The following is a 23,544-nucleotide window of genomic DNA, read 5'->3' as shown; positions in this document are numbered from 1 at the left end:
ACAAGTACAGAAAACATCAGGGTCGGTTTGATGATAACGATATGGAGATAGAAGATTATCTCCAAGAAAAGGAAAGCTTATTCCTGGCAGAATGACGTCAGCAGTAAGGCCAGAATTGAAGCTTACTTCCAGAGCCAAAGCAAATGTCCAGCACAGGATGAGAGAGCTAACGAATTCTTGGTGGTCAGAGAAAGCCCTGGAAATCCAGAGACTGGCAGACTCTGGTGACATGAGAGGCTTCTTCAGTGCTTCCAAAGCAGCCTATTGTCCAAATTATTTTGGATTAATCCGCCACTCCCCACACTCAAAGGAGAACTAGTCCCCTTGGGACCTCCTGACGTTATTCCCACACATCCTCCTATCTCTCCTTCCTACTTGGAGCTGCTGTCTCTCTTTGGGCCATGTTAGCTGCTTTGTGGGTCACACATGTCTGCTGTCCTTGTCTTGTTCATGTTATTTCTCCTTTTCCCAAGTCTATAATTGCACCTACTCAGTGTGTCTATACCCAGGATAGTACCTTCATTGTTTGGGCACACTCAGAAATCTACAGGAAGCTGTGCTCCCTCAATCTCAAGTACCTGGGGCTGACTTCTGTCCGCCCACGTCGTTTCACCTCCTGTGGTGGTCACGTAAATCGCCTCTTCTGTTGTGGGCAAGAGCAAATCAGTTATTGATGCTGACAATCCCATGTCCACTAACATTTCACATTGCTGGCCCTCTAATAAACCTCTTGTGTACATCCGTGGAAGACTACCACTGGCAATAGAGACTGCCATCAGGCATTTGTCTAATCTCACCAGCTCCACAATCTGGTCAGCAGCCAAATCAGAAAGAGAAGGCACTGCTGTAGACTGCCTGCTTTAGAAAGTCTTTACCCTTCCCTCGTTTTTCAGAGCACTGTCTCCAACCATGGCCTGAGAAGCCACAGCTGTAACAAATCTTCTCCTTTACCCTCCCAAGTCTATTCCAGCAGTTCCTTGCTACATGCTTTGGCTGCCGACACACAAATCAAATTTTCTGTGATGACATGGCAGTGACATTCGCTACAGCTACTTTACTCTTGCCCTTCCTCTGGTCTATCTCACTGGCCCATTAAACTGTCACAGAGTAGATTGATTCCAAAGCTATCCCCAAATCTAAAATTTCCTGGTGGGCTGAGCTCAGGCCTTCCTTCAGCATTTCAGGAAGACTGGGTCATCCCTCCCTGGATTATCCTACCCTGAATGCTCCTCATACACTCGATATGTATGTTCTTCATAATCCATAGTTCAGCGCTCTGAACTACTGACGTTGTTATTCCTCAGTTATTCTCAGCTCACCCCAGTCAGTACCTCATTTCCCCCTTGAAGTGGCATCTCTCTTCATTGCTGGCATTCTCGGTTGCCCATGTACCATCGTGCACCCCCTGGGCCATACTGTCCCACATATTCCTGAGGTACTTTGCTTTTACCTACATGTGATATCTTTAGGGTGTATCTGGTGAATTTCAACCATTTCCTCGAGCTTGCACTAGAATTCTGCATTCCCACATGTGACTTTAAGTGATGGCAGCTCTGACAAAATGCTCTGTTTCTCCCCAGGCTGAAGGGCTTAGGAATGGTCATAATCAGGGTCAAGGGCTGGCTTGGGTCTTTGGGGTTCTCAACTTGATGTTGCCTGACCTGAATAGGTGCCATCCTGATAGATATATCTGGGTGGAACCTTTCCCTGAAATATCTCCACACTAATGCAAGTTTGGATACAAGTTTAACAGTACATACTTTAAAACAGCAGAGTATGTATTACGCAATATGCCGTTTAAACTCGTCTAACTCATGATGCCTGCTGTACTCCTTTGCACCTGTTACACCAAGGCACATGCACTCACAAATGTGTGTGCTAAAATACAGTTCCCAGGATGAGTATACATGCCCCCACTGGCGTCCTGAACCTTTAATAACCATCCTTCACAACTGGTGGCCTCGTCTCAACAAGTTAACACACAAAGTTTGGTCTCTTATGTAAACACATATGCACGCATGCACACACTACTTTTAACGACCATTTCAGCTCTCTGTTGTGTTCATGATACCTAGCAATCCCATAGCCACCGACCCAAACAGATCCAAGTGTGCTAATTTTAAAAATACTCACCCACTTAGACTGCTGAGATCATTGGCCACATGATGGGTCACAAGAAGGTATCCCACTTCTGACACCAAACACTTGCGTGAGCAGAGTCACTGGAGAGAAGTACAGGTAGATATGAAGCACTCTCTTTATTCAGCAAAATGTCAGATGTTACTGACCAAGTCCTCAAGAGACCTGTCAGAGAAGACATGGGGTAACCTCCTGGTATGAAAGAGATCCATGATGCCATCAGGAGCCTGAAAAGCAACAAAGCCACTGGTCCTGATGGGATCCCAGCAGAGATCTCAAGGAAGGTGGACTACACTTCTGCACCACATAATGTCTGGGAAGAGGAACGACTGCCCTCAGAGTTCAGGGATGCTCTAATAGTGACCATATTCAAGAAGGGCAACAGAGACAGATTGTGGCACTCACAGAGGCCCTCCTGTCAAAAACAGGCAAAGTGCTTGCATGTAACCTTATCGACTGACTCCTTCTGCTGTCAGGAGTACGCCCTGAATCACAATGTGGTTTCTGCCCATGTAGAGGTACTGCAGACATGATCTTCACAGCTTCCAGTGGAAGGAAGATCAGCGAGCTCTCATTGGGCAAAGGAAACACTTCAAAGATCAAAATCAGCTGGAAGGAAGTTAATATTACCCCTGAACACTGGGATAACATTGCACTCAATAGATGCAATAGAGTAAATCTGTTAAGAGGGAGCTGTGGTATGTGAGAACGACCTCTGCTGTGCTGCAGAGTACAAGCGGTAGCTGCAAAAGGAAAGAATGAACAACCAAAAGACCCAACCACTAACCACAGCCAGCGCTTACTCATGTCCACACTGCACCAGAATACGTGCATCGCAGGTCAGCCTCTACAGCCACCTGAGGACCCACCAATAAACAACCTCTCCGGAGAACATCTTACTCAATTCAAGTGATCACACTACATGTTGTTAAAAGCATTTCTCACTCCTATTGGTAATGGTTAAAAATTTAAGACAGAAGTTCAGTGGCTGATTTTTATCTTTTGTGACATCATTAACGTGTATCTATCCCTTATTGGCTCCTTCAGCTGTCAGGTAGTCTTGAAGGCCAATCCTATAACGTCATAAGACCTTAAGCAACCACCCACAAACTGTAGAATGCCATTTGACTGTATACTTTGCACCTTTTTATGCAAGCTCTTCCGAAAAAAGAAGAACGGTAAGAAAAAGTCATTTAATCTAACCTGTGTGGCTTTGTGAGTAACCTAAAAGAACCATGTTTGTAAATAATCTTTGGCAAATCCTTATATCGAGAACAACTTGCTTCCTGTCCACCACTGAAGGAACAAATATGGAACTTTCAGCCTTTGATAGGTGGGTCAAGGAAGTGTCTGGGTAACTTGAGAGGTGTCTAATTCTGTTCTCAGTGCTGGCTTGAATGCAACCCCTTTTCACTTTTTTGGGTTAGGGATTGCCATGAGTCAATAGATGTACTGTATTTTTTTAACCAGGCTTTGAGAAAATCCTTAAATCTATTCCTCTGTACATCAGGTAATTTCTAGCTGTAACAATTTCGAATAGTGTCTGTTTTGGGAGTCTGGTTTTGACCTTGCTGAGTGAGATGTGGGCATCATGAGGAGATGGCTAGCTCAAGGATCCTCCTGGAAGAAGAACACACTGTTAATGAGGTGGATTTTGCAAGAATGTGCTGACTTGGCATCTTGGAAATAACCCTGTGTGGGACCAGTGAATGTCCCATGATCTCCTGGCTCACCCTAATGTAATTATACAAATGGAAACTCTGGAAATCAGATGTGGTCAAAAACAATATGTACTCCAAAGCAACACAGACAAAATGCTGGAGGAACTCAGCTGGTCAGGCAGTATATATGGAAATGAATAACCAGTCAGTGTTTCAGGCTGATACCCTTCTTCAGGACGTGCACTCCAAACTTGAGAGCTAGCATACTGGAGGGAGCTGTTGTCTTGACCAGTAAGGTTTCTCCTGGGAGTGCTAGAGCAAGGGGGAGAAAAATATGTTCCAAGATCCTTATTCTTTTCTCTTGGAGGTTAGCTGTACATTCTTGTGGGAGGATGAGAGTGGAACTCTAAATTTGATTGTTCTTCTGTGGTGAGCATTGCAGTGCCTGATGCAGCAGAGTACTGAGGGATGCAAGTAATGAGAGACAATAAGAATCATTTGTGGTTTTAAAAAATCATCTAAAGCTTTGTGCAGTGAGAAAATCCAAATGGAGCATCAATTTTATATTAGCCAGGGACTATGCATCATCTTGGCAGTACTGGTTATACCATTCTCAGAATCGGAATCAGTTTTATATCACTGACTTATTTGATGTGGAATTTGTTGTTTTGGAGCAGCAGTACAGTGTAAAGACATGAAAATTACTGTAAATTACAAAAAAAATGCAAAAGAAAATAGAGTGATGAAGTAATGTTCATGGACCATTCAGAATGTGATGGCAGAGGGGGGGAAAAAAAAAGGTGTTCCTGAATCAGAGTGTGGGTCTTAGACTTCTGTACTAGTTCCCTGATGGTAGTTATGAGAATAGGTCCTTAGTGATGGATGCTGCCTTCTTGAGGTACCGCACCCTTGAGGCTGGGGAGGGTTGTACCGACTGAGTATACAACTCTCTGTAGCCTCTTGCAGTCCTGTGCATTGGAGGCTGCAATGCAACCAGCCAGAGTGCTCTTCACTGTACATTTATAGAAATTCAGTTACATACCAAATTTCCTTAAGCTTGCAACAAGCTAGAGCCACTGGCATGCCTTCTACGAGATTACAACATATGGCAGGCCCAGGAAAAGTAGATTTTGAGGTATAAAGTTTCCCAAGATGAGTAAAAGCACTTGGGAAATTCCCTCTAATCCTGGAAAGCAGTGGTAACAAATTAAAGGAAACTAATTTATGTGACTCCTATTTCCTCATGACACACAAAATGTGACTGTTTGGCCTATTGCATTAATACCAGCTTTTGGAGAATTTACTCTTTTACTTTCCTGTAATCTACTCTCCCTTACACACTCATTAACTCCCCCTTGAATCTCCTGCCACCTGCCTACACCAGCAGTGATTTACAGATAATACCTGTGCATCTTTTTTTTGCTATTTGTGACAGAAGCAGAACAACCAGAGAACAATTGAATGGTTACAGGGAGACTGTGCAAAAAACAGATGCAGTGCCCTCCGTCAGGATTGAACTCAAGTTGCTGGTAGCAGTGTAACAGTTTGCTGCACCAGTGTACCGCCCCTCACTTGTTTAACTTCCCAAAATGTGAGATTTCTTCAACTTTCAGGAAACAACCAGATGGTTTCTAAAACATTTGTTACTGATAAACTTCCTCAGGTACTTGGTTTTGACTTGGTGTTTAAGATTCTAGAAGTTCTGTGGTATTACCCATGTTGAGTCAGAGTTTAAACTACACAAGGGTCTTTGCAGTGATCAGTAAATGACAAAGGGGTTTACATTGGCAAGAATGGAAATTGTAACAAAATTTCAGGAGCTGTACTTGATAACTTCAAATGTTTTAATAAAATTAAATACTGTTTTTGGAATAATACAAATTTATGTTCAGACTTTTGAGATATTAAGGCCATCAAATATCTGATGTAAGTATTTAATTGCACAAGATCAATTTAAGTGTGTTTAATCATTTTTCATTTATGCTCTCATAGAATTCAGAAACAAGCTCTTCAGTTTGCCATGATACTGTCTATCAAATACCCATCTGTACCAACTTCATTTAACTGCAGTTGGTCTGTCTCTGTACCTTGGTGATTCAAGTGCAAATGTCTCAATTTTACATGTTGAAATTGTACAAAATAGCGAAAGGGTTTTAAAAATGATTTCATTTTTCCCATATTGTTTTTGTCCATTCACTTCACTGCCTACAGGATGTTGATTTACTGCAGTTGTGCAAATGAGATCTTTATATGTGTAACATCAAATTATGACATGGGAAGGTAAAATTTTATGCAGTTTCATTACTTTGATTGCAGGTCCAAAACACTTCCTCTCTGTTAAATTCAAATTTCAAGAGAATATTGAGGAAAAAGTCAGGAACCCTCCAGGAAATGTCTGGAGTCTAAGTGGATGGCTGTACAAATTCTATCTGTGCTTGCTTATTTATTGTGATCAATAGTTTGGTTTAAAGCACAACACATTGTCTTCCATGTTGTAAGAAAGCAGATATTTAATGAAGTGGGCAGTTAGCACAACTTTTTTAACATTAAGCATTCTCTCAATCTTATCAGATAAAGTGTGCACACCCGAGGATGTAGAACCTCCTCCAAATTTGAAGTGGGATGATCCATTTTATGATATTGCAAGACGTCAAATTGTGGAGGTAGCAGGTGGGTGTTATGAAATGGTTCTGGTCTGTAAAATGTCAACCTGTATGTCTTTATCCTTGGGGAGTAAAGGAAGGGTAAGGAACACTCAACAGAATTTTTTTGAATTAACGTTTGTTAAGTGTATAGTATTGAACTGAATATTAGTGAGTGCTCTTCCAGGAGTTTCTACTAGTAGTTGACACTCAAACTGTAGAAATGCAAATATCCCTCTTATCTCATTGTTTTCTTCTGAAAGATCATGATCTTTTTCTCTTGTGAAGTTTGTTTATCTTTGAGTCCCTGCAGAATTGGGAATATAAAATCCAAGAAAAACCCATTGCCTTTCTCCAAATATTTACTTGGTTGGGTAAGTGCATGATGTGGGCAAAAGCTCGACTTAACCTTGGAGTCTTCTAAACAAGATTTGGCGTCTGATTAATAGTCTGACAAGCTGTGAAGTGAATCGTACTTCCTTGGCTGGGACTAACTTTATATAACTGATTAGACCTATATTACGAGTTTTTTTTTGGATTCCCTGCCTCTCATGTTTTAAATTGTTTTGGCCAGAAGCTTGCCTTTCAGATTGTAGTTGGGGATAAAAAAAGAAATCCTTTAAACTTTACAAAGAATTTCATAGAAGGAACCAGAACTAGAACTACTTGTTTATAAATGTAGGAAAGCTCTTCATAAGCTGTTAACTGGGCCCAGGCCTGAGTCAACGTAGTAGTAGTGTTAACTGGGAAGCTGAACATTTCCTCAACTTGGATTACTGGAGAAAACACTCTCTTTTTCCCTAATGAACTGACCTATTAATTTTGTTCCTACAGGAGATGATAACTATGGTAGGAAGGTGATTGTGTTCAATGCTTGTCGGATGCCTCCCATTCACCAGTTGGATCACACAAAACTGCTTCAGTGAGTATGCTAAAAGATTTCCACTATAATTTAGCTGTGTAAAACTCCATTTTCTAGAGGAAAATAAAAAGGATCAGAATTTCAGAAAGCAATGAAATTGTACTTGTAGTGCTTCTCTTAGTGCAGTTTGGCAACCAAGTGTTATAAGTGTGATCTGAAGGTGAGATCACTAGACACTACCGGTTGCAGTACATCTATGATAATCTCTACTTGATCATTGTACAAATGATGTTATATGGAAATTTTTTAGATGGTAATGAACAATCCACTTCCTCTATAGACTCGCCCATTCCCTTCACAGTAGGTTGGAAGGCTGTCCCTGAACTGAGGTGAATGAAGGCTGGTTCCACTCTAAATGGAGCATTTATTTTGCTAAGATCCATTTTATGTAGAAAGTTGAATTGGTGCATAGCTTCATCCCGGTCATCACTAGTCTTTCTGCAAGTTTAGGACAGTATTGAATTACTTTAATGATGCTGGGATTCAGAAGAAAACTAATTACATTTGGAGTTGTTACAAGAAGGGGTGACGTTTCAACATTCCCACCCGTTGCTCTTTTTGTGTCCTTGGGCTTTCTAAAGGCGCATCAGCATCGGTCTTGTGTTGAATGACTTCTTGCCTGAAGGTGACTAGTGCTTCTGGCACTTCATCAGAGAAAACAACCTGTTGAGTAGAAGATTCAGCAGTGACACAATAACTACCCTAGCATTCCCATATGAATGGGTCTCTAAATGTTTTGATGTAGGGAATTGGATTTTCTTTGGGAATTCTCTGAGCTGCTTAAAATGTTTGTGTGGTCAAGCTCCACATTGCTTGACATGCTGTCAGGTTTAGTCAACAAATCCCACAAGCTTCATGAACCTATTGCAAAATCCCATAGCCCTCGTGTTCATCTTTAATCTCCGTTATTTTGGAAGTGTCTTAAACACTCCTGTTGAACCTGACTTTAAATCCCTGCAATTCATCCCTAACATTTACTTCCCCATTTTTTTTGAAATATTTGCTAATACTAGGAGAAAAGGAAGCCACATTTGTGGCTATATTAAGGTCAACATTCGGTGCTGGGCAGTTCAGATCTGGCAGTTGCTTTCGACCGTGTCTTAGGAATATTGAAATGTCTCCCACTGCTGTTTTTTTAAAAAGTGGTTATCTTGTTATTTTCTACATCAACCATCTGGTGGTCCCTTTGAAGTCGTTACAGAGACAGTTTTTGTGCCAGGAGCCTGTTATTGAAATGGTATAGAATAATTTGCCAAGGCATCTTGTACAGATTTTCATTCAATGGTTTCCACTGTATTTTAGTTGAAAGTTTGGTACCTAGGCAGTGTGCTTTGTTTTGATCCCAAACTTCAACTCAATTGTGGAGCTTAGAGCCTAATAATTACTGCATGAATAGTCATGGTGTTGTGGTTTAAGCAGTTCTCTGTTTCTTTTTCCCTTCAATAGATACCTGAAGCACACACTTGATAAGTATGTTGAGAGTGACTACTCAGTTGTGTACTTTCATTATGGACTCACCAGTCAGAACAAACCTTCATTCGCCTGGTTGCTGGAAGCCTACAGGGAGTTTGACAGGAAGTAAGTGAGATACTGCATCGCATTTTAACGAAATTGTCTGGGAATATTGATGTACCAAGTTTGGCAAGTGGATTCTTCCAGTTTTCTGATTAAATTGAATTTGGCAAAATGAAATAATGCATTTGTAAGATCAGTTTGCACCTTTAATGCTTGCTGACCAAAGGCTTCTACCCAGTGATTAGATTGGTGAGAGGATTGAGCATTAGGTGTGAAAGATACGGAAAATATTTGGTGGCTGTGGAGGATGTTATTCTCCAACCTATGAAAAATGTTATCAAGAACTGTGTTTTTTCATAAACTGCTTTTATTTCTTATAATGTTTATTGTATAATGTGCTTCAAGAGAAACGGGATCGGCACAATTGACTTCTTCATTTAACAGCTAATCCCGATCATCATAATTTGAGGAGGAAGTTAAGCAGTTTGCTCACTTTTTTTCCCATCATTGTCTTTAGTATAAGTTGCTGTGCTTTTGAAGGAAGTAGACAATTTTGCTGAACATTTTGAATTGCTACATGATCTTCTGCATCTACTTGAAAAAACAAAGTTGAATCTTTTATTTTTAAATATCTCTGCCTAAAGGCCATCATGTGACAGTGCAGAGCTCCCTCACTTCTGTTCTGGTGACAGCCTTGGTTATATGTTTACACTGGTAATATTAACATCCCTGATATCGGAGAAAAGTGAAGAAGTTTGGTCAGCAATTTCATGCCTGTCTGGGAATCTGAATTAGATAGCCTTTACATTGTAAAATTCCCCAGCAAGTTCTAGCCCTGTGTGATCTCATGGGTGCCCTTCAATTGGACTGTATGGGAATTTGTGAGCTGATTTTCCAATATGTAGCAGAAATTTAATCCTTAAGCTATCATGGGAACTTGGTTGACAATGGAGAAAGTGGTTAGCAGGAAGTGCTAGGCACTTAAGGATACATTTCTGGGATGAAGCTTTACCCCATGCCTTTTGGTGCATTTGGGGGCAATATTATTGAAGCAATTTAAAACTTGATATTAGTTCCATTGTTGTGTCTACAAAATTATTGTGCTGTACTTAATGAAACCAGGTTCAGAGTTTAAAATAGATTTGGACTGCTCCATTGGCTCAGTATTTGAAGATTATGAATGAGGCAGGCAGTTCAGAAACGCTTAGCTGGTATTACCTTTGCTGTTCTCCATAGAGTCTGGTAAATGATCTTGGTAACTGATTAGGGAAGGGTTTTTTCCCCATGAAGTCACAGGCAGAATGTGTAAACTCTACACAGACAGCACGAGTGGTCAGGATTGAACCTGGGCTGCTGGAGCTATGAGGTATCAGTGTTACTAACTGTGCCATGAGGTGAAATATATTCACACAACAAGGTGTTAGGGCTGGAATGCATTGCAGTTCTAGAAAGAGGAGTTTCATTTGTAGAATTGGAACAGAAGCTGACTAGGCATCTTAAAGGAAAACATTTGAAAGGCTATGGGAACAGCCAGGGAAATGGGGCAAGATGTATTATTTTCAAATGCTGATATAAACTTGATGCGTTGAATAGTCTCCTTCCATCCTGTAACTATTTTTGTGATTTACAAGGAGACTTGTTGTAATGTAAACCTCTCACAACAGATGTGTTGTCTCAACTTAGCTGAGATGTCCCGTGGGTCAAGAAGCCTTCTGACAAGGCCCGCACTTGAATTATATTTTCTCCAGAATTATTTCGCGTTCACTAAACACCATGTTGAGTGAGCAGTTTTAAGTTCCTGCTTCTCAATATTGTTGAGGATCCAACCTAGTCCCAACATAATTGATGCAGGTATAAAGAATGCAGTATTCCATTAGGAGTTTGGGGAGGTTTGGTATGTCATCAAAAACACTCACAAATTTCTATAGATGTACTGTGGGGGAGCATTCTAATTGGCTGCATCACCGACTGGTATGGGGGGTGGGGGAGGTTGGGATACAGCACAGGATCGAAATAAGCTGCAGCGAGTTGTAAAGTTAGTCAGCTCCATCATGGGCACTAGCCTCTGCAGTATCCAGAACATCTTCAAGGACCGACACCTCAAAAAAGCAGCGCCGATGGAGGACAACCATCACCCAGGACATGCCTTGTTCTTATTGCTGCCATCAGGAAGAGGGTATAGAAGCCTGAAGGCACACAATCTGCGATTCAGGAACAGCTTCTTCCCCTCTGCCATCTGATTTCTGAATGGATATTGAACCCATGAACATTACCTCATTACTTTTTTATTTCTATTTTTGCACTACTTATTTAATTTAACAGTTTAATATATACTGGATATACTTACCGAAATTCAGTTTTTTTTATTATTATCTATCGCACTGTACTGCTGCCACAACAAATTTCACTACGTAGGCTTGTAATATTAAACCTGATTTTGATTCTTGCAAGAGTATATTTTATGTCGGAGTTCCGCCATGTGAAGTGAGCACACATATTCTGTAGTTTTGTAGCATGAATGGAAAAGCAAGTAGCCTCCTTGCAAATCTCTCTGCAGTCTGAGATAACCTGCTCCTTCCAAGCCACCCCACACTCAATAATTGCATGACTTTCTGTCCCATTGATTATCTTTCGTATTCTATGCCCCTAACTTAATGTCACTATATTTCAGACCTTGAAAACTCTAAACTTCCTTCTCCTTGGCAAGTAGTGTTGGCCAATTCATGACTTGCTTCCCAGTGGTCCAAGCAAGCCACTCAGTGTACTTTCTTACTACTGGCTCAACATGTCTAAAAGGTTAGAGATAAGATGAGGTTTTAGTCAGCCTTGCACAAAATTGTTTCAACTGAAAAGAACTGACATGAACATTAAAGGCCAAATAAAGAAATTGACTTTGCAAGATGAAGTCTATCCTTCGAAAGTTTGAGGCATTTGATAGGCCCAAACACACAGTAGCTGTTAAATTGAATTTTATTTAGTTCAGTAAATTCCACAGTATCTAAGTGAATATTAAGGATAACAGCTTCCATTAAACTTCATCAGAGTGGTATATAATAATCAGCTGATTAAGTTGAATTATCATATTGAAGACATTTGTCTCTCCCCAACATGAACATCAGCGATTTTCTCCTTGCAGTTAGACATTGTGATTCAATCATCACCCCAGTCCCTGATGGTGGAATCAGGATGGATACTGATGTTCTCTCTGATATTGAGGAATAAACTATTAAAGTGATCAATTGTTCTCTGTAGAATCAGAATTCTGAAAAGAACAGTTAATTAAATTTGGGCATCTCTTTACATACAGGTACAAGAAGAACATAAAAGCTCTTTACATTGTCCACCCCACCAGGTTCATCAAGGCACTCCTTGTTGTCTTCAAACCCATAATCAGGTCAGTTCAGATCCAGTGCTGTTTCTTTTGAGGGCAAAATACAAAGTTATTCATTGTTTTTCCTTCTTGAATGGTGTTTGTTGTCATAACTGATCATTCAACCTGTGTTGAGAGCAAAGCATGCAGAAAGAGGAAAATACTTGTGTTTCTAGGGCAAGAAGGTTAATTCAATGAGCCGTAGATAGAGTGGACAGCCAGAATCTCTTTTTCTCCCAGGGCAGAAATGACTAATTTTAGGGGATGTTTGGAGTAAAGTATAGAGGAATGTCAGATGTTGGCTCTTTACACAGAGAGTGGTAGGTGAATGGAACGCATGGCCGGGGGTTGTGCTAGAGGCAGACACATTAGGGACATTTAAGAGGCTCTTAGATAGGCATGTGGATGTAAAGAAAAAAAATGGAGGGCTACGTGGGAGGGAAAGATTAGATTGATCTTGGAGTAGGTTAAAGGATCGGCACAAGATTGTAGACCAGATGGCCTGTACTGTTTCAGTGTAAATATTTTGATTGGTTAACTGCAATGGCAGCATAGCTTTTGCCAAACATAGTTATAAACACGGCTCTCTATTCAGTTAGTTCTTCTACTATATCTTTCAAATTCATGTTTCTCCTATCTGACCACTGCCTTTGTGTGGCAGCCACCTCAGGTGCTGCCTCCTTCCATTTTGTGTACATTCAGTCAGCATGCACATCTTTTCCCTTTTCCTATCATACATCTTTGTGTTTTTGTATCTTTGACTCCCATATTTTCATTTCTGTGCAACTACGTGAGTATGCACCTGATGACATTGCACAGCCAAACATTCTGTCTTTAGACTCCTGTGAATGTGTGTTTTTGTGGATTCTTAATAGCACACAGTATCCAGACTCGCAATGCAATCAGAGGGGATATAGGCCGTATGGCTCCTCAAGCTTTCCCACTATTTAATATGATCATGTGTGATCTGTGCTGGCCTCAAATTCTCTTCTGTTCCCTTCCCTTAATTCCTTGATCTTTCAAATATTTTTTCCATCTCCACCTTAAGTATGTCTAGTGATCCAGCTTCTTCCATCCTTTTGGCAGAGACTGCCATCTGAGAGAATAAGTTTCTGCACACCTCAGTTATTTATGTTCTTGTTATTGTTCCTTGTTCCTGATTCTCCCACTAGTGGAGGCATCTCAACATCGAGCAACACGGTAGCATGGCAGTTAGCGTGATGCTGTTACAGCTTGGGGTGTTCCGGAGTTCAGGGGTCAATTATGGCGCCATCTCTGAGGAGTTTGTATGTTCAACCCGTGTGCGTGTGTGTTTCCTCCCGCAGTCCAAAGACATGCTGGTTAGTAGGTTAATTGGTCATTGTAAACTGCTGTGTGATTAGGCTAGTGTTAAATAGATGGGTTGCTGTGTGATGCAGGTCGTTGAGCCAGAAGAACCTGTTCTGTACTGTATCTATAAAGAAATAAATCTACCCTGTCAAGCTTAGGATATTGTGTGTTTGAATAAGGTCATCCCTCATTCTTCTAAACTACAAGGAAAATAAAACCAAACTCTATCCTCTACCTAGACTCCAATGAAGAAAGGCCACTTAACATAGTTGCAAAGATTGCTCGTTGAATTTCCCCAGCAGCATCATTGGGCAAGCTTTATGTGAGGCTTTTGGTCTATTAGCTACTTCCAAATATGGTTTTATCCCCATCATCATTTTGCAAATGAGACCTAACCTGGAGTGAAATAATGAACTTGTAATTGGAGGTCTGGCAATCAGTGCTGCAGCCTCACTTGTGCATCTTCTGTTTCCGTGTTTATTTCCTCTACTTCTCCTATTCCAGCATGAAGTTTGGCAGGAAAATCTTGTACATGAATCACTTGGGCGAACTTGAACAGTTCTTGAAATGTGATCGAATGGTGATCCCAGCATGTGTGAAGAAGTAAGTTCATGGAAACATACAGTTGATGAGAGAATTGTATTATTTATTTTCATATTGCTAAAGTTGCTCCAGGGTCACTTTGGCAGAGGTATTGTGATCATATTGTCTTTTAGCCTGATTTTTGTTGTTTTTGAAGATTTATTGAACATTCCATTCTATGCTACAGAAAACAATCTGAATATGATGGCCCAAGTTTTGCTGAATGTATCACTGGTTCAGCTTCTAACTGCCGTTATTCCCCACTGACCAATAACGGGACTTTTGTGCAAATGTGGAAAGTTGCAGTCAGCTGTTATTTTCCTTCTTCCTCGCTGTGATTCTGTTTTCAGCACCAAGCTGTGGGTATTCCCTACTACTTAAAATGGGAATATCTACCGAAGCCACTTGAAGTGGGAGGTGCGCCATATTTATTTCAAGAGAGACTATGATAAAGGACAAAGGCTTTTGATTTTTCCATTTGGGGGAAAAACACAATTCTAAATTGTTTTTTAGAAAATAGTATTTTTATCAAAATATATGCAGGGTGTTTTCCTTGACTGTCTATAAAAGATTTTTTCAAAAATTTTGTGAGCATGTCTTTCTGACAAGTCTGGCCTCTCTTTCCAAGTTCCCATTCAGCCAACCAGGCAAGGGAAGCCAGAGGTTTTCTTATAGCTTAGAAATGTCTGTGAGCAGCTCCTCTTGATTAGAAACCCTAGGTCAATGTGTATATAGTGGTAATGGGCAAGCAGATAAACTTAAATCTGCCCACCTATCTATAGGTCAGAGTAGAATGAGGGAATGAGTAGAATGACATGAACAATGTAAGATAACCAAACTTTGAAGCAACAAAGCATGACTTAAAATTTCAGAGCACTTAAGGTGTTACATGATTTTGTGAGGATGTAACGAGTTGCTTGCTAATAGGGTGATTTTGTGGTTTAAAGCCCATCTTAGAGGAGCTAATGGTCTGTAGTTCATTATTAAATTGAGTCAAAGAAGGGGCTAAGAACGCAATAGCAATTAAAGGCAAGGGAATTTCTTCTCAGCCTGTACTTTCTGACAAACAGTTGGACAAGTTGGTAGTGATGGTGGTCCTGTAATCTACACAATATGGGGATTAAACCCGTTTTTGGGTGATGTTGCTTAGAGCTCATGTGTAATGGAAAGTAGGACAAAGAAGTTAAGATAAGAAAAGCTATTGCTGTTTTAGTTGTACTGATTAAGTAAGAGTAGAATAAGGCAATGGTAGTCATTAGTCAGCTGGTCAGCAATAGAATTAATGGTCTCATATTGTGGGAGGGAGAACCCTTGACACAATCAAATAGTATATTACTTCTCTTTCTGTACTGTGGCATGAGAGGAATGTTGATTGGAGGCATTCAAACAAGGATTTTTGGGAAGAAATCATATGAATTAAAGGTACTCGAACATACTCAAGGACTTGCAAGAGGGAAGGGCAAAGGCTGTATTTGGCAAACATGGCGGTCAAGAGTCTTTTATAAGGATGGGATTAATAGCATCGGATTTGAAGAAGGAGGTATGGTGCCCACAAATCAAGACCTGTGAAACGTGACCTGGATGAGACAATGGATTAGAGTTTTTGGAATTAAGGTAGATTGAGTTGAGATGGCGAGAATGTAGCACGTGGCAAATGAGCTTGGAGTGGGCATGGGTGGGGATAAATGTCTCTCAATTTGGTTAGCTGCTTTCCCTGACCACCTATCCAGAATCTCCACTCCATGCTGATTTGTACTACTCTTCTTATATCTCCCTTTGTTGTTCTGTCTCCCATACTTCTGAGCTCAGCCCTTTTTTTGATCTCCACAGGTTGACTGAAAATCTTTTTTTGTCCAATTCCAACTTCACTTAGTAACTGGCTGGTGGGGATTATGCAGGAATGTATCATCGGTTTGCTGTTTGGGCATGCCTTTTATTTTTGGGCTATCAATTTTTTTTTCAACCATTTGGTGTACAGTAGGGTTTGTGGGCAAATCATTTGTCGTCTTTGGTAGGTCTTAAAGTGACGTGCAACATTTAAGGCTTGTTTGTTTGACTTAATAATAAGATTTAATTACTACATAACTCTGAGACAATTACATTGTCCTTTCCCACTCCCATGATGGATCTTTATTCTTTAGATTTGATGAGACAATCCGTGCAGCGCAGAAGCCTGCCCCGTCAGTGCAAAAAAAGCAGCTGCCTCACCAACAGTTTGGTGTTGATCTTTCAAGGTAAGTGTTTACTGTACACTTCACTTCTTTGTTTTTGTTGCTCTTTGCATGATCGTAGGTAGATTTTTTTTTAATCCAGCTTTCTCATTTTCTTATAACAATGATTCCTGAGTTCTGGTTCTGTGGGCTACAGCATACCTTATTTAGGCTTCTATTTTTCATGGTTTAGTTCAGTGGGTGTTGAAGTTGCAGTAGCAAGACCAATTCTGTTTTTTGTTAGATGCCAATTACTTTTGTGCACTGTCACTGGCTAAAGAATAGAATATTGATCCCACTTACTACTTCCTCTGCAATTTGCTGTTTACCTACATCTGAGGAGTACTTGACATTTGTGTGATGTGGATTCCTGTCTAATGAGGGCACTTGGTACTCAGTGGGCAAGTTAGAGTGTTCCTACCTACATGCCAGCTTTTTGGTATGCTTTTTCCTTGTAGATTCCCCCTATAGAACAGTACAGTATGGACCTTTGGCCCATGATGTTTTGCCGGCCCTTTAACTTACTACCTGAAACAATCTAACCCTTCCCTCCTATTTAGCCCATTTTTCTTTCATCCATGTGCTTATCTAACAGTCTGTTAAATGTCTCTAATGTATCAGCCTCTACCACCACCACTGACAGTGTGTTCCAGGCACTACCTCTCAGTGTATATAGAAAAACCTACCTCTGATATCTTCCCCAAATCTTCCTCCATTCACCTTAAAAGAATGTCATCTGGTATTAACCATTGCCAACCTAGAAAACAGGTGCTGGGTGTCCACTCTATGCTTCTTCTAATCCGATGCACCCCATGTTTAATAATGGACCTAAAATTTTTCCTTGTAGACATGTATGTTTTCTTCAAGTTTAATAGTGGACTTCAACTTTGGGGAATAGAGATGGAGAGGGTCAGTAGCTTTAAATTCCTTGGTGTCACCAGATCAGAGGATCTGCCCTGAGACCGGCATGTCAATGTTAGTACAAAGAACGTATGCAAACTTCCACTTTCTTAGAAGTTTGCATAGATTTAGCATGTCACTAAAAACTTTGACGAGCTTTTACAGATGCACGGTGGAGAGTATCCGAACTGGTTGCATGATTACCCGGTATGGAAGCACCAATGTCCAGAAATGGAAAACGCTACAGAAAATGGTGTACGCAGTTCAGTGCATCAAAGACAAAGCCCTCCCCACCATTGAGTACATTTACATGGAGCACTGCTCATCAGACCCTCACCATCCAGGCCTTGCCCTCTTCTTGCTACTGCCATTAAGCAGGAGGTACAACAGTTTGGGTCCACAACACCAGGTTCAGGAACAGTTATTGCAACCATCAGGTTACTGAACCAGTGTGGATAACTTCATTCACTGCGGCTCTGAACTGTTCCTGTGACATGCAGGCTCACTTTCAAGGACTCCACAACTCACATTCTCAGTATATTTTTATCTGCACAGTTTGTTTTCTTCTGTTAGTCTTTGTGTATAGTTTTCTGTAAAATGCTATTTTATATATTTTTTTCCTGTAAATGCCTTCAAGAGAATGAATCTCAAGGTAGTTTATAGTAACATTTATGTAGTTTCATAATAAATTTACTTTGAACTTAACTTTTCTTTCAATTCAGGCTCAGAGCAAATGATCCTGAAAAGAGGGCTATTCCATTGGTTGTGGAGGAGACAGTCAATTATATCAAAAAGCATGGTAAGTGAAAGGTACTGAAACCCAGAGGGAATCAACTGGACCTGACCTCAAAATCCTTTCTTACTTCCTCCCTGTTAAAATGTATTGGTTCCTTAATGGGATGTAATGCCACAGACGCTGGGTCCATGAAAGATACACAATTTTATTGATAGCTTTAACTTTTTTCCCAGCAGTTTCTCACTAAAATGAATGGAATTCCAATAAACAACTTATCCGCACTTTTTATTGTGTAACTTAGGATAAAGGTTACTGACTGGTATTGTTGTTTGGTGGTAAGCCAGACCTGGAAGATTTAAAATTATTTTATTGTTAGCATGGAATAAATACTGTTTGCCTATCCTCAGGTCTAAACAAAGAAGGAATATTCCGCAGATCGGCTAACATATCCTTGGTGAGAGAAGTACTGGATAAATACAACAATGGTGAGTGAGTTACTGTACATATCACATTGGCGGATCTAGTTATGAGGCACAACTCTATTTTATAAATATTTGTTCATCATGAAAGGGTGTAAAGACTTCTATCCCCACTGATCATTCCCTCTCCTTTCCAAATGTTTCAATCTGACTTGGGAGGCCCTATCTTTTTTTTCCTGAAATGAGATAGGTAGCACAAAAAACCAGTGGTATTCCCCAGTCCTGCTGTTTTGTGCAGAGCCTTCGGGCACAGATGGTCACCTAAGCCGTGCCTTTGGGCAAGAGCACTGCAGCTCAGTACTGGCAGTTAATTTGAAGCATTGGAGCCACAGCGCCTGGAGATTCTTGACCGTTTTATGTGGCCCCAGTTGTGTGAAGGTACGACAAACTTCAATTACAGTTGTACTACTGCTCTTCATTGATTTTATGCTTGGATATCTTTCTGAGAACACCCGTAAGAACATCACCGATTGTTATGGAAAGATGGGAATTAATGTGCTTGTGTTTCAGTGCAGCTTGAGAAGCCTGTTCTTTGTGCAGAAGTCCTTATTATTCTCCAAGCTGAGATGTAACTGTGATAGAAAAATAGGGCAGAAGAGCTGAGCCCTGCTTGTCCATGCTAACCAAAGTGACCATTCAAGATAATCCTATTCATTTGGCCCCTACCCCTCTAAACCTATCCAACTGCCTTTTAAAAGTTGTCATTGTATCTGCATCAACCACTGCTTCTGGGAGCTTGTCGCATATACAGAGTTACAAAAATAAATTTCCCCCCAAATTCCCATTGAAGAATTATGACTTTTTCATTGAGAATAGGTTGCCTTAAAAGAGAAGGATCATTTTAATTGGGTGTATAAAATTAAGCAACTGAGATGAGTGACAGTGGTGGGGGGATGCGAGGGGGAGGAGGAGGGACATGGTTTTGAAATAAACGCTAGGAAAATTAGAGAGAACATGAGAACTTTTTCATCTAGAGTATGTGATGGGAAATTTGAAACTTGAAAACAGTGCTTTGAAATTTGATGCCCAAAAAAGGTTCCTTGATAAGGTGATGTGTTTGGGGTAGATTTTTTTTTTGAAAAATCAAAGAACATCAGAAATGAAAACAAAATGTTGGAAACATGCTGAATGGTAGACTGAATCTGTGGAGAAAACAGGAGTTTAACTTCAGGTTTTTTTTTTTGCTGTGAGGTGGTTCCATGAAGTAGTTTTTAATACTTCCATTTCAGTCAAATAATCACCCAACGACAAGTTCTGTGCAGTGCCTTGGCATGTTACCAGGTGTAAATATAGGGAGCAGGTTTCTTTTAACCCGTACATGCTGTTCAGGTCAATTTTGACCCTTTTTGACCTTTGACCGCAGTGAAAATTCCCTAAACGCCGTTTTTTCCATGCGAAATTTTATGACTTTTCCTAAAGTGACCCAAAATGCACAAAAATATAAAGATTTAAAAAAATTAAACTTCTGTACAGGTGCTACAATTTTTGCAACACTGAAGCTGTTCCGGGTCAAATTTTAGCAATACTGATTGCAAGCCCGGGAAATATGGGATAAAGATATGGGTAGCCTGTGATTTGCGTTCCAGTTATGCTTGGAATATGCGAGTGTATACTGGGAAGCCGGCTGTGGGATCCTCGGAGAGAAAGCAAGGCATGCGCTTCACGTTGGACGTGACAGAAGGGCTGAAGGGACACAGCGTGACCTGTGAGAACTACTTCTCGTCTCATGAGCTTGGTCAGGCACTCCTGAAGAAGAAGATCACAATGGTGGGTACTGTGAGGCAGAACAAGCTGAGGCTGCCACCTGCTCTGATTGAAAGAAGGGGGAGAGATGTCTTGTCCTCTAAGTTTGTGTTCACCCATGACACCACAGTTGTGTCGTCTATGGCAAAGAAGAACAAGAATGTGATCTTCATCAGCACTTTACATAAGGCTGCAGAGGTAAGCGATCGGGAGACAGAAAACCAGCCATCATCTTGGGCTACAATGCCAGCAAAGGGGGCGGGGTTGACAACCTTGACAAAGTCACAAACACATACAGCTGCAAGAGGAGAACAGCCCGCTGGCCTCTCGCTATATTTCATAACATCATTGACATTTCCACACACAATGCCTTTGTCATAGGGAGTGACCTGAGCCCTGCCTGGAGGGCAAGCAAGAGGAACTGGAGGAGGTTCTTTTTGGAGGAGCTTGGAAAGGCCCTTGTGACTCCTATGCAAAGGCGAGACCACCTTCCCCGCGCAGCATTCTCAGCAGCCGTGGTAAGGGCAGTGCAGCAATCTGAACCTGGCCCTGCTGAACAAGTCCCACAAGAGGCCAAAACGGGGACAAAACAGAAGGAGATGCAACTTCTGCCTTGCAAAAAAGTATTGCAAAACATTGACTACTTACAGCAAATGTGGTAAACTCATATGCAAGGGCCACACACGCAAGGGTTCCCACTACTGCTTTGAATGCAAAGACTAGTTTGCAAATAGCAACTACTTTTTTGATTAGTTTGTTGGTTAAATGTTATTTAATATTGATTAATAGTTAATAGTTATAATTAAATAGTAGTAGGATTTTTTTTATGATATAGCAGTGAGGACAGTGTTTGCTGGTTGTAATGGTTACAAATGGTTATATAATAAACCCCATACTTCCAGAATGTTCTTGCCATCTTCAGTTTCAATAAAATGTATTTAATTCTTTATGGCTGTTATGTTTTCATGTCTTGGGTAAAATAGGACATTATATTGTGTGACAGTGTATGTTTTTTCTCCAATGACGCGTGGTGTAAAACCTAAAAAACACACTGTCCCTCATCTCTGATACATTAATTAAGGATTAATCACACTTTTATTAATGTCAGATAAGCTATTTTTACATTGTAAATAGATCAGTGGTTCAAAATTTGGTATAGACATTTGTTATAGGGGGATTCTTGGGCCAGGGTCAAAATTGACCCTGACCATACTGGGAAGGTATAAAATCTGAACAGTATGTAAGGGTTAATAATGCACATGGTTTGACTGCACAACTGATTCAGTCCGCATACACAGTAGAGTATTCGTTGCAAATGCTTCCAAAATGAAAATAGCCCCAAATTGTGCAGTGGGATAAAGGGAACAAATACTCAGTGGCCACGTTATTGGGGTATACATGTACACCTTGTTAATGCAAATATCTAATCAGCCAATCAAGTGGCAGCAAGTTAATACATAAAAACATGCAGCATGTCAAGAAATTCAATTGTGTCTAAACTTCAGAATGAGGAAGAAATGTGATTTAAGCGACTTTGACCATGGAATGATGGTGCCGGACAGAGTGGTTTTAGTACCTCAGAAACTGCTGATATACTGGGAATTTTACACGGAGAACAGTATTTAGTGTTTACGGAGAACGCTGTAAAGAGACAGAAGGCATCCAGTGAATGGCAGTTCTGTTGCCAAAAGTGCTTTGTTAATGAGAGAGGTCAGAGGACAATGGCCAGACTGGTTCAAACTGTCAGGACGGTGACGCAAGTAATCTTGCATTTCAACAGTGGTGTGCAGAAGAGCACCTATGAATGCACGACACATTGAAGCTTGAAGTAGATTGGCTACAGCAGCAGATGAACATGAACATACACTCGTGGCCACTTTGTTCAATACCTAATAAAGTGGCCACTAAGTGTGTTTTTGACTGCATATTATGAAGTTTTTAATTTTAGTTAGTTTATAGCAGACAAAAACGCTGAAGTGGATTTCTTATTTGTTTCAAAATTTGAAACAGTAGAACTTTATTTTATAAAACAGTTTTCTTTAGGTCTGTGACCCTCCATAATAACAATCCATATAAGAGTAATTGAAAGAGCTTTTGCATATACAATGGATTCCAGTTAATTGGACCATCGGTTAATCAAAATAGCTGTTTATTTGGGACAACTCTTAAGAATGAAACGAATTGAGAAAATAGCTGGGATTTCCTTTGTTTATTTGAGACATTATGTTGCTTAATTGCAACCGAAGGCTGTTGCCGAATATTTTCTAACTAGCATCACTTGCATGCTGTGTAGCCATTAAGCAGTACACTCTGCTTAAAGCGAACAGTTTTTAAATAGCATCGCCTGTGTTTTTGTGTTTAAAAAGCTGTGACTTTTGTCACTGATAGTTGGCGAGTAATAAGCAGTAAGACAATTCGGAACTGTTTTGCTCACTGTGGTTTCAAGCATTCGGGCTTGGAGATGCCAGAAATGCCAGGGAGTGAAAATGAGATGATTTCACTACAGCAAGTTAGGAACTATGAAGAATTTGAAGGTATCAACAATCACCTTGAATGTTATGACTAAAATTAATATTTGGAGGATGCAATCATTGAAAGAACTGTTTGAAAATAGCGCACTGTCTGCACTAGGTCTTCGTGCTGATTTTGTTCATTTACAGTTAATCAAAAGAACACAGTGTACACTGAATTCTTCCACCAATAACTATTAGGAACTAATACAGTTTTACAGTACTGCAGTAGTTATTCTGTATTTCATTTAAATACATAATTTGTTACTCAGTTAAATTGTTTCTTTTTTTTTTATATATACCTTTTTAATTATTTCCTTGAAACTTTGGGTAATTGGGGTAAAATGTACTGACCCTGAATAAGCAGAATCCACTGTATCTGCGATGTGAAACTTTGGGATGTTTAAGCATTCAGAGCAAACAGGGCTAATTCAAGAGGATGTGAATTGCTTAGTACCTGGACTAAATAGCACTTAATAGTTTAGCTGGGAGATAATTTCATTGTGAAGGTGGAGTGGGCATACACATGTTCATTCTTTAGAAACCAACATGCTGATGGCTTAGTTTTTGTTGTAAAACAAAAATGGATTTTTATTTTCAAAACTAGGAGAATATTTATAAACTATACTGTACATTCATTTGTGCTAAGTGTGTGGCTACCTGCTTTTTTTTTAGGAGCTTGATGTCAAAATAGTAGGCGTGACTTTCCCACCTATATACTAGCGACACGTGAGCACTTTTCATAGGATGCAGGCTGAAGCTGCCAGTACTTTGCAAATTTATCAGGCTGATTTGTTTCATTTTCT

The 23,544-nt window shown here is 40.3% G+C and overlaps 1 protein-coding gene across 5 annotated transcripts in view; it reads left to right on the top strand.

Moving 5' to 3' along the window:
- The window catches only part of arhgap1 (Rho GTPase activating protein 1), a 55,602-nt gene that overhangs the window by 17,089 nt on the left and 14,969 nt on the right, over positions 1-23,544 (top strand). For 4 of the 5 annotated variants that reach the window (XM_072272221.1, XM_072272222.1, XM_072272224.1 and 1 more), the window contains exons 3-10: positions 6,372-6,470; positions 7,277-7,364; positions 8,811-8,942; positions 12,187-12,273; positions 14,083-14,181; positions 16,302-16,394; positions 17,993-18,069; positions 18,414-18,491. In XM_072272221.1, coding sequence (XP_072128322.1) covers positions 6,372-6,470; positions 7,277-7,364; positions 8,811-8,942; positions 12,187-12,273; positions 14,083-14,181; positions 16,302-16,394; positions 17,993-18,069; positions 18,414-18,491 — 753 coding nt within the window. Of the gene's footprint in view, positions 1-3,233; positions 3,318-6,371; positions 6,471-7,276; positions 7,365-8,810; positions 8,943-12,186; positions 12,274-14,082; positions 14,182-16,301; positions 16,395-17,992; positions 18,070-18,413; positions 18,492-23,544 lie in introns of those variants that run through there. The other variant, XM_072272225.1, reaches the window with a different exon arrangement.

The sequence above is a fragment of the Mobula birostris genome, chromosome 11, assembly GCF_030028105.1.
Source record: "Mobula birostris isolate sMobBir1 chromosome 11, sMobBir1.hap1, whole genome shotgun sequence".
Classification (NCBI taxonomy): domain Eukaryota; kingdom Metazoa; phylum Chordata; class Chondrichthyes; order Myliobatiformes; family Myliobatidae; genus Mobula; species Mobula birostris.
The sequence above is the reverse complement of the archived record's forward strand: the minus strand, read 5'-3'. Positions and strand labels throughout refer to the sequence as shown.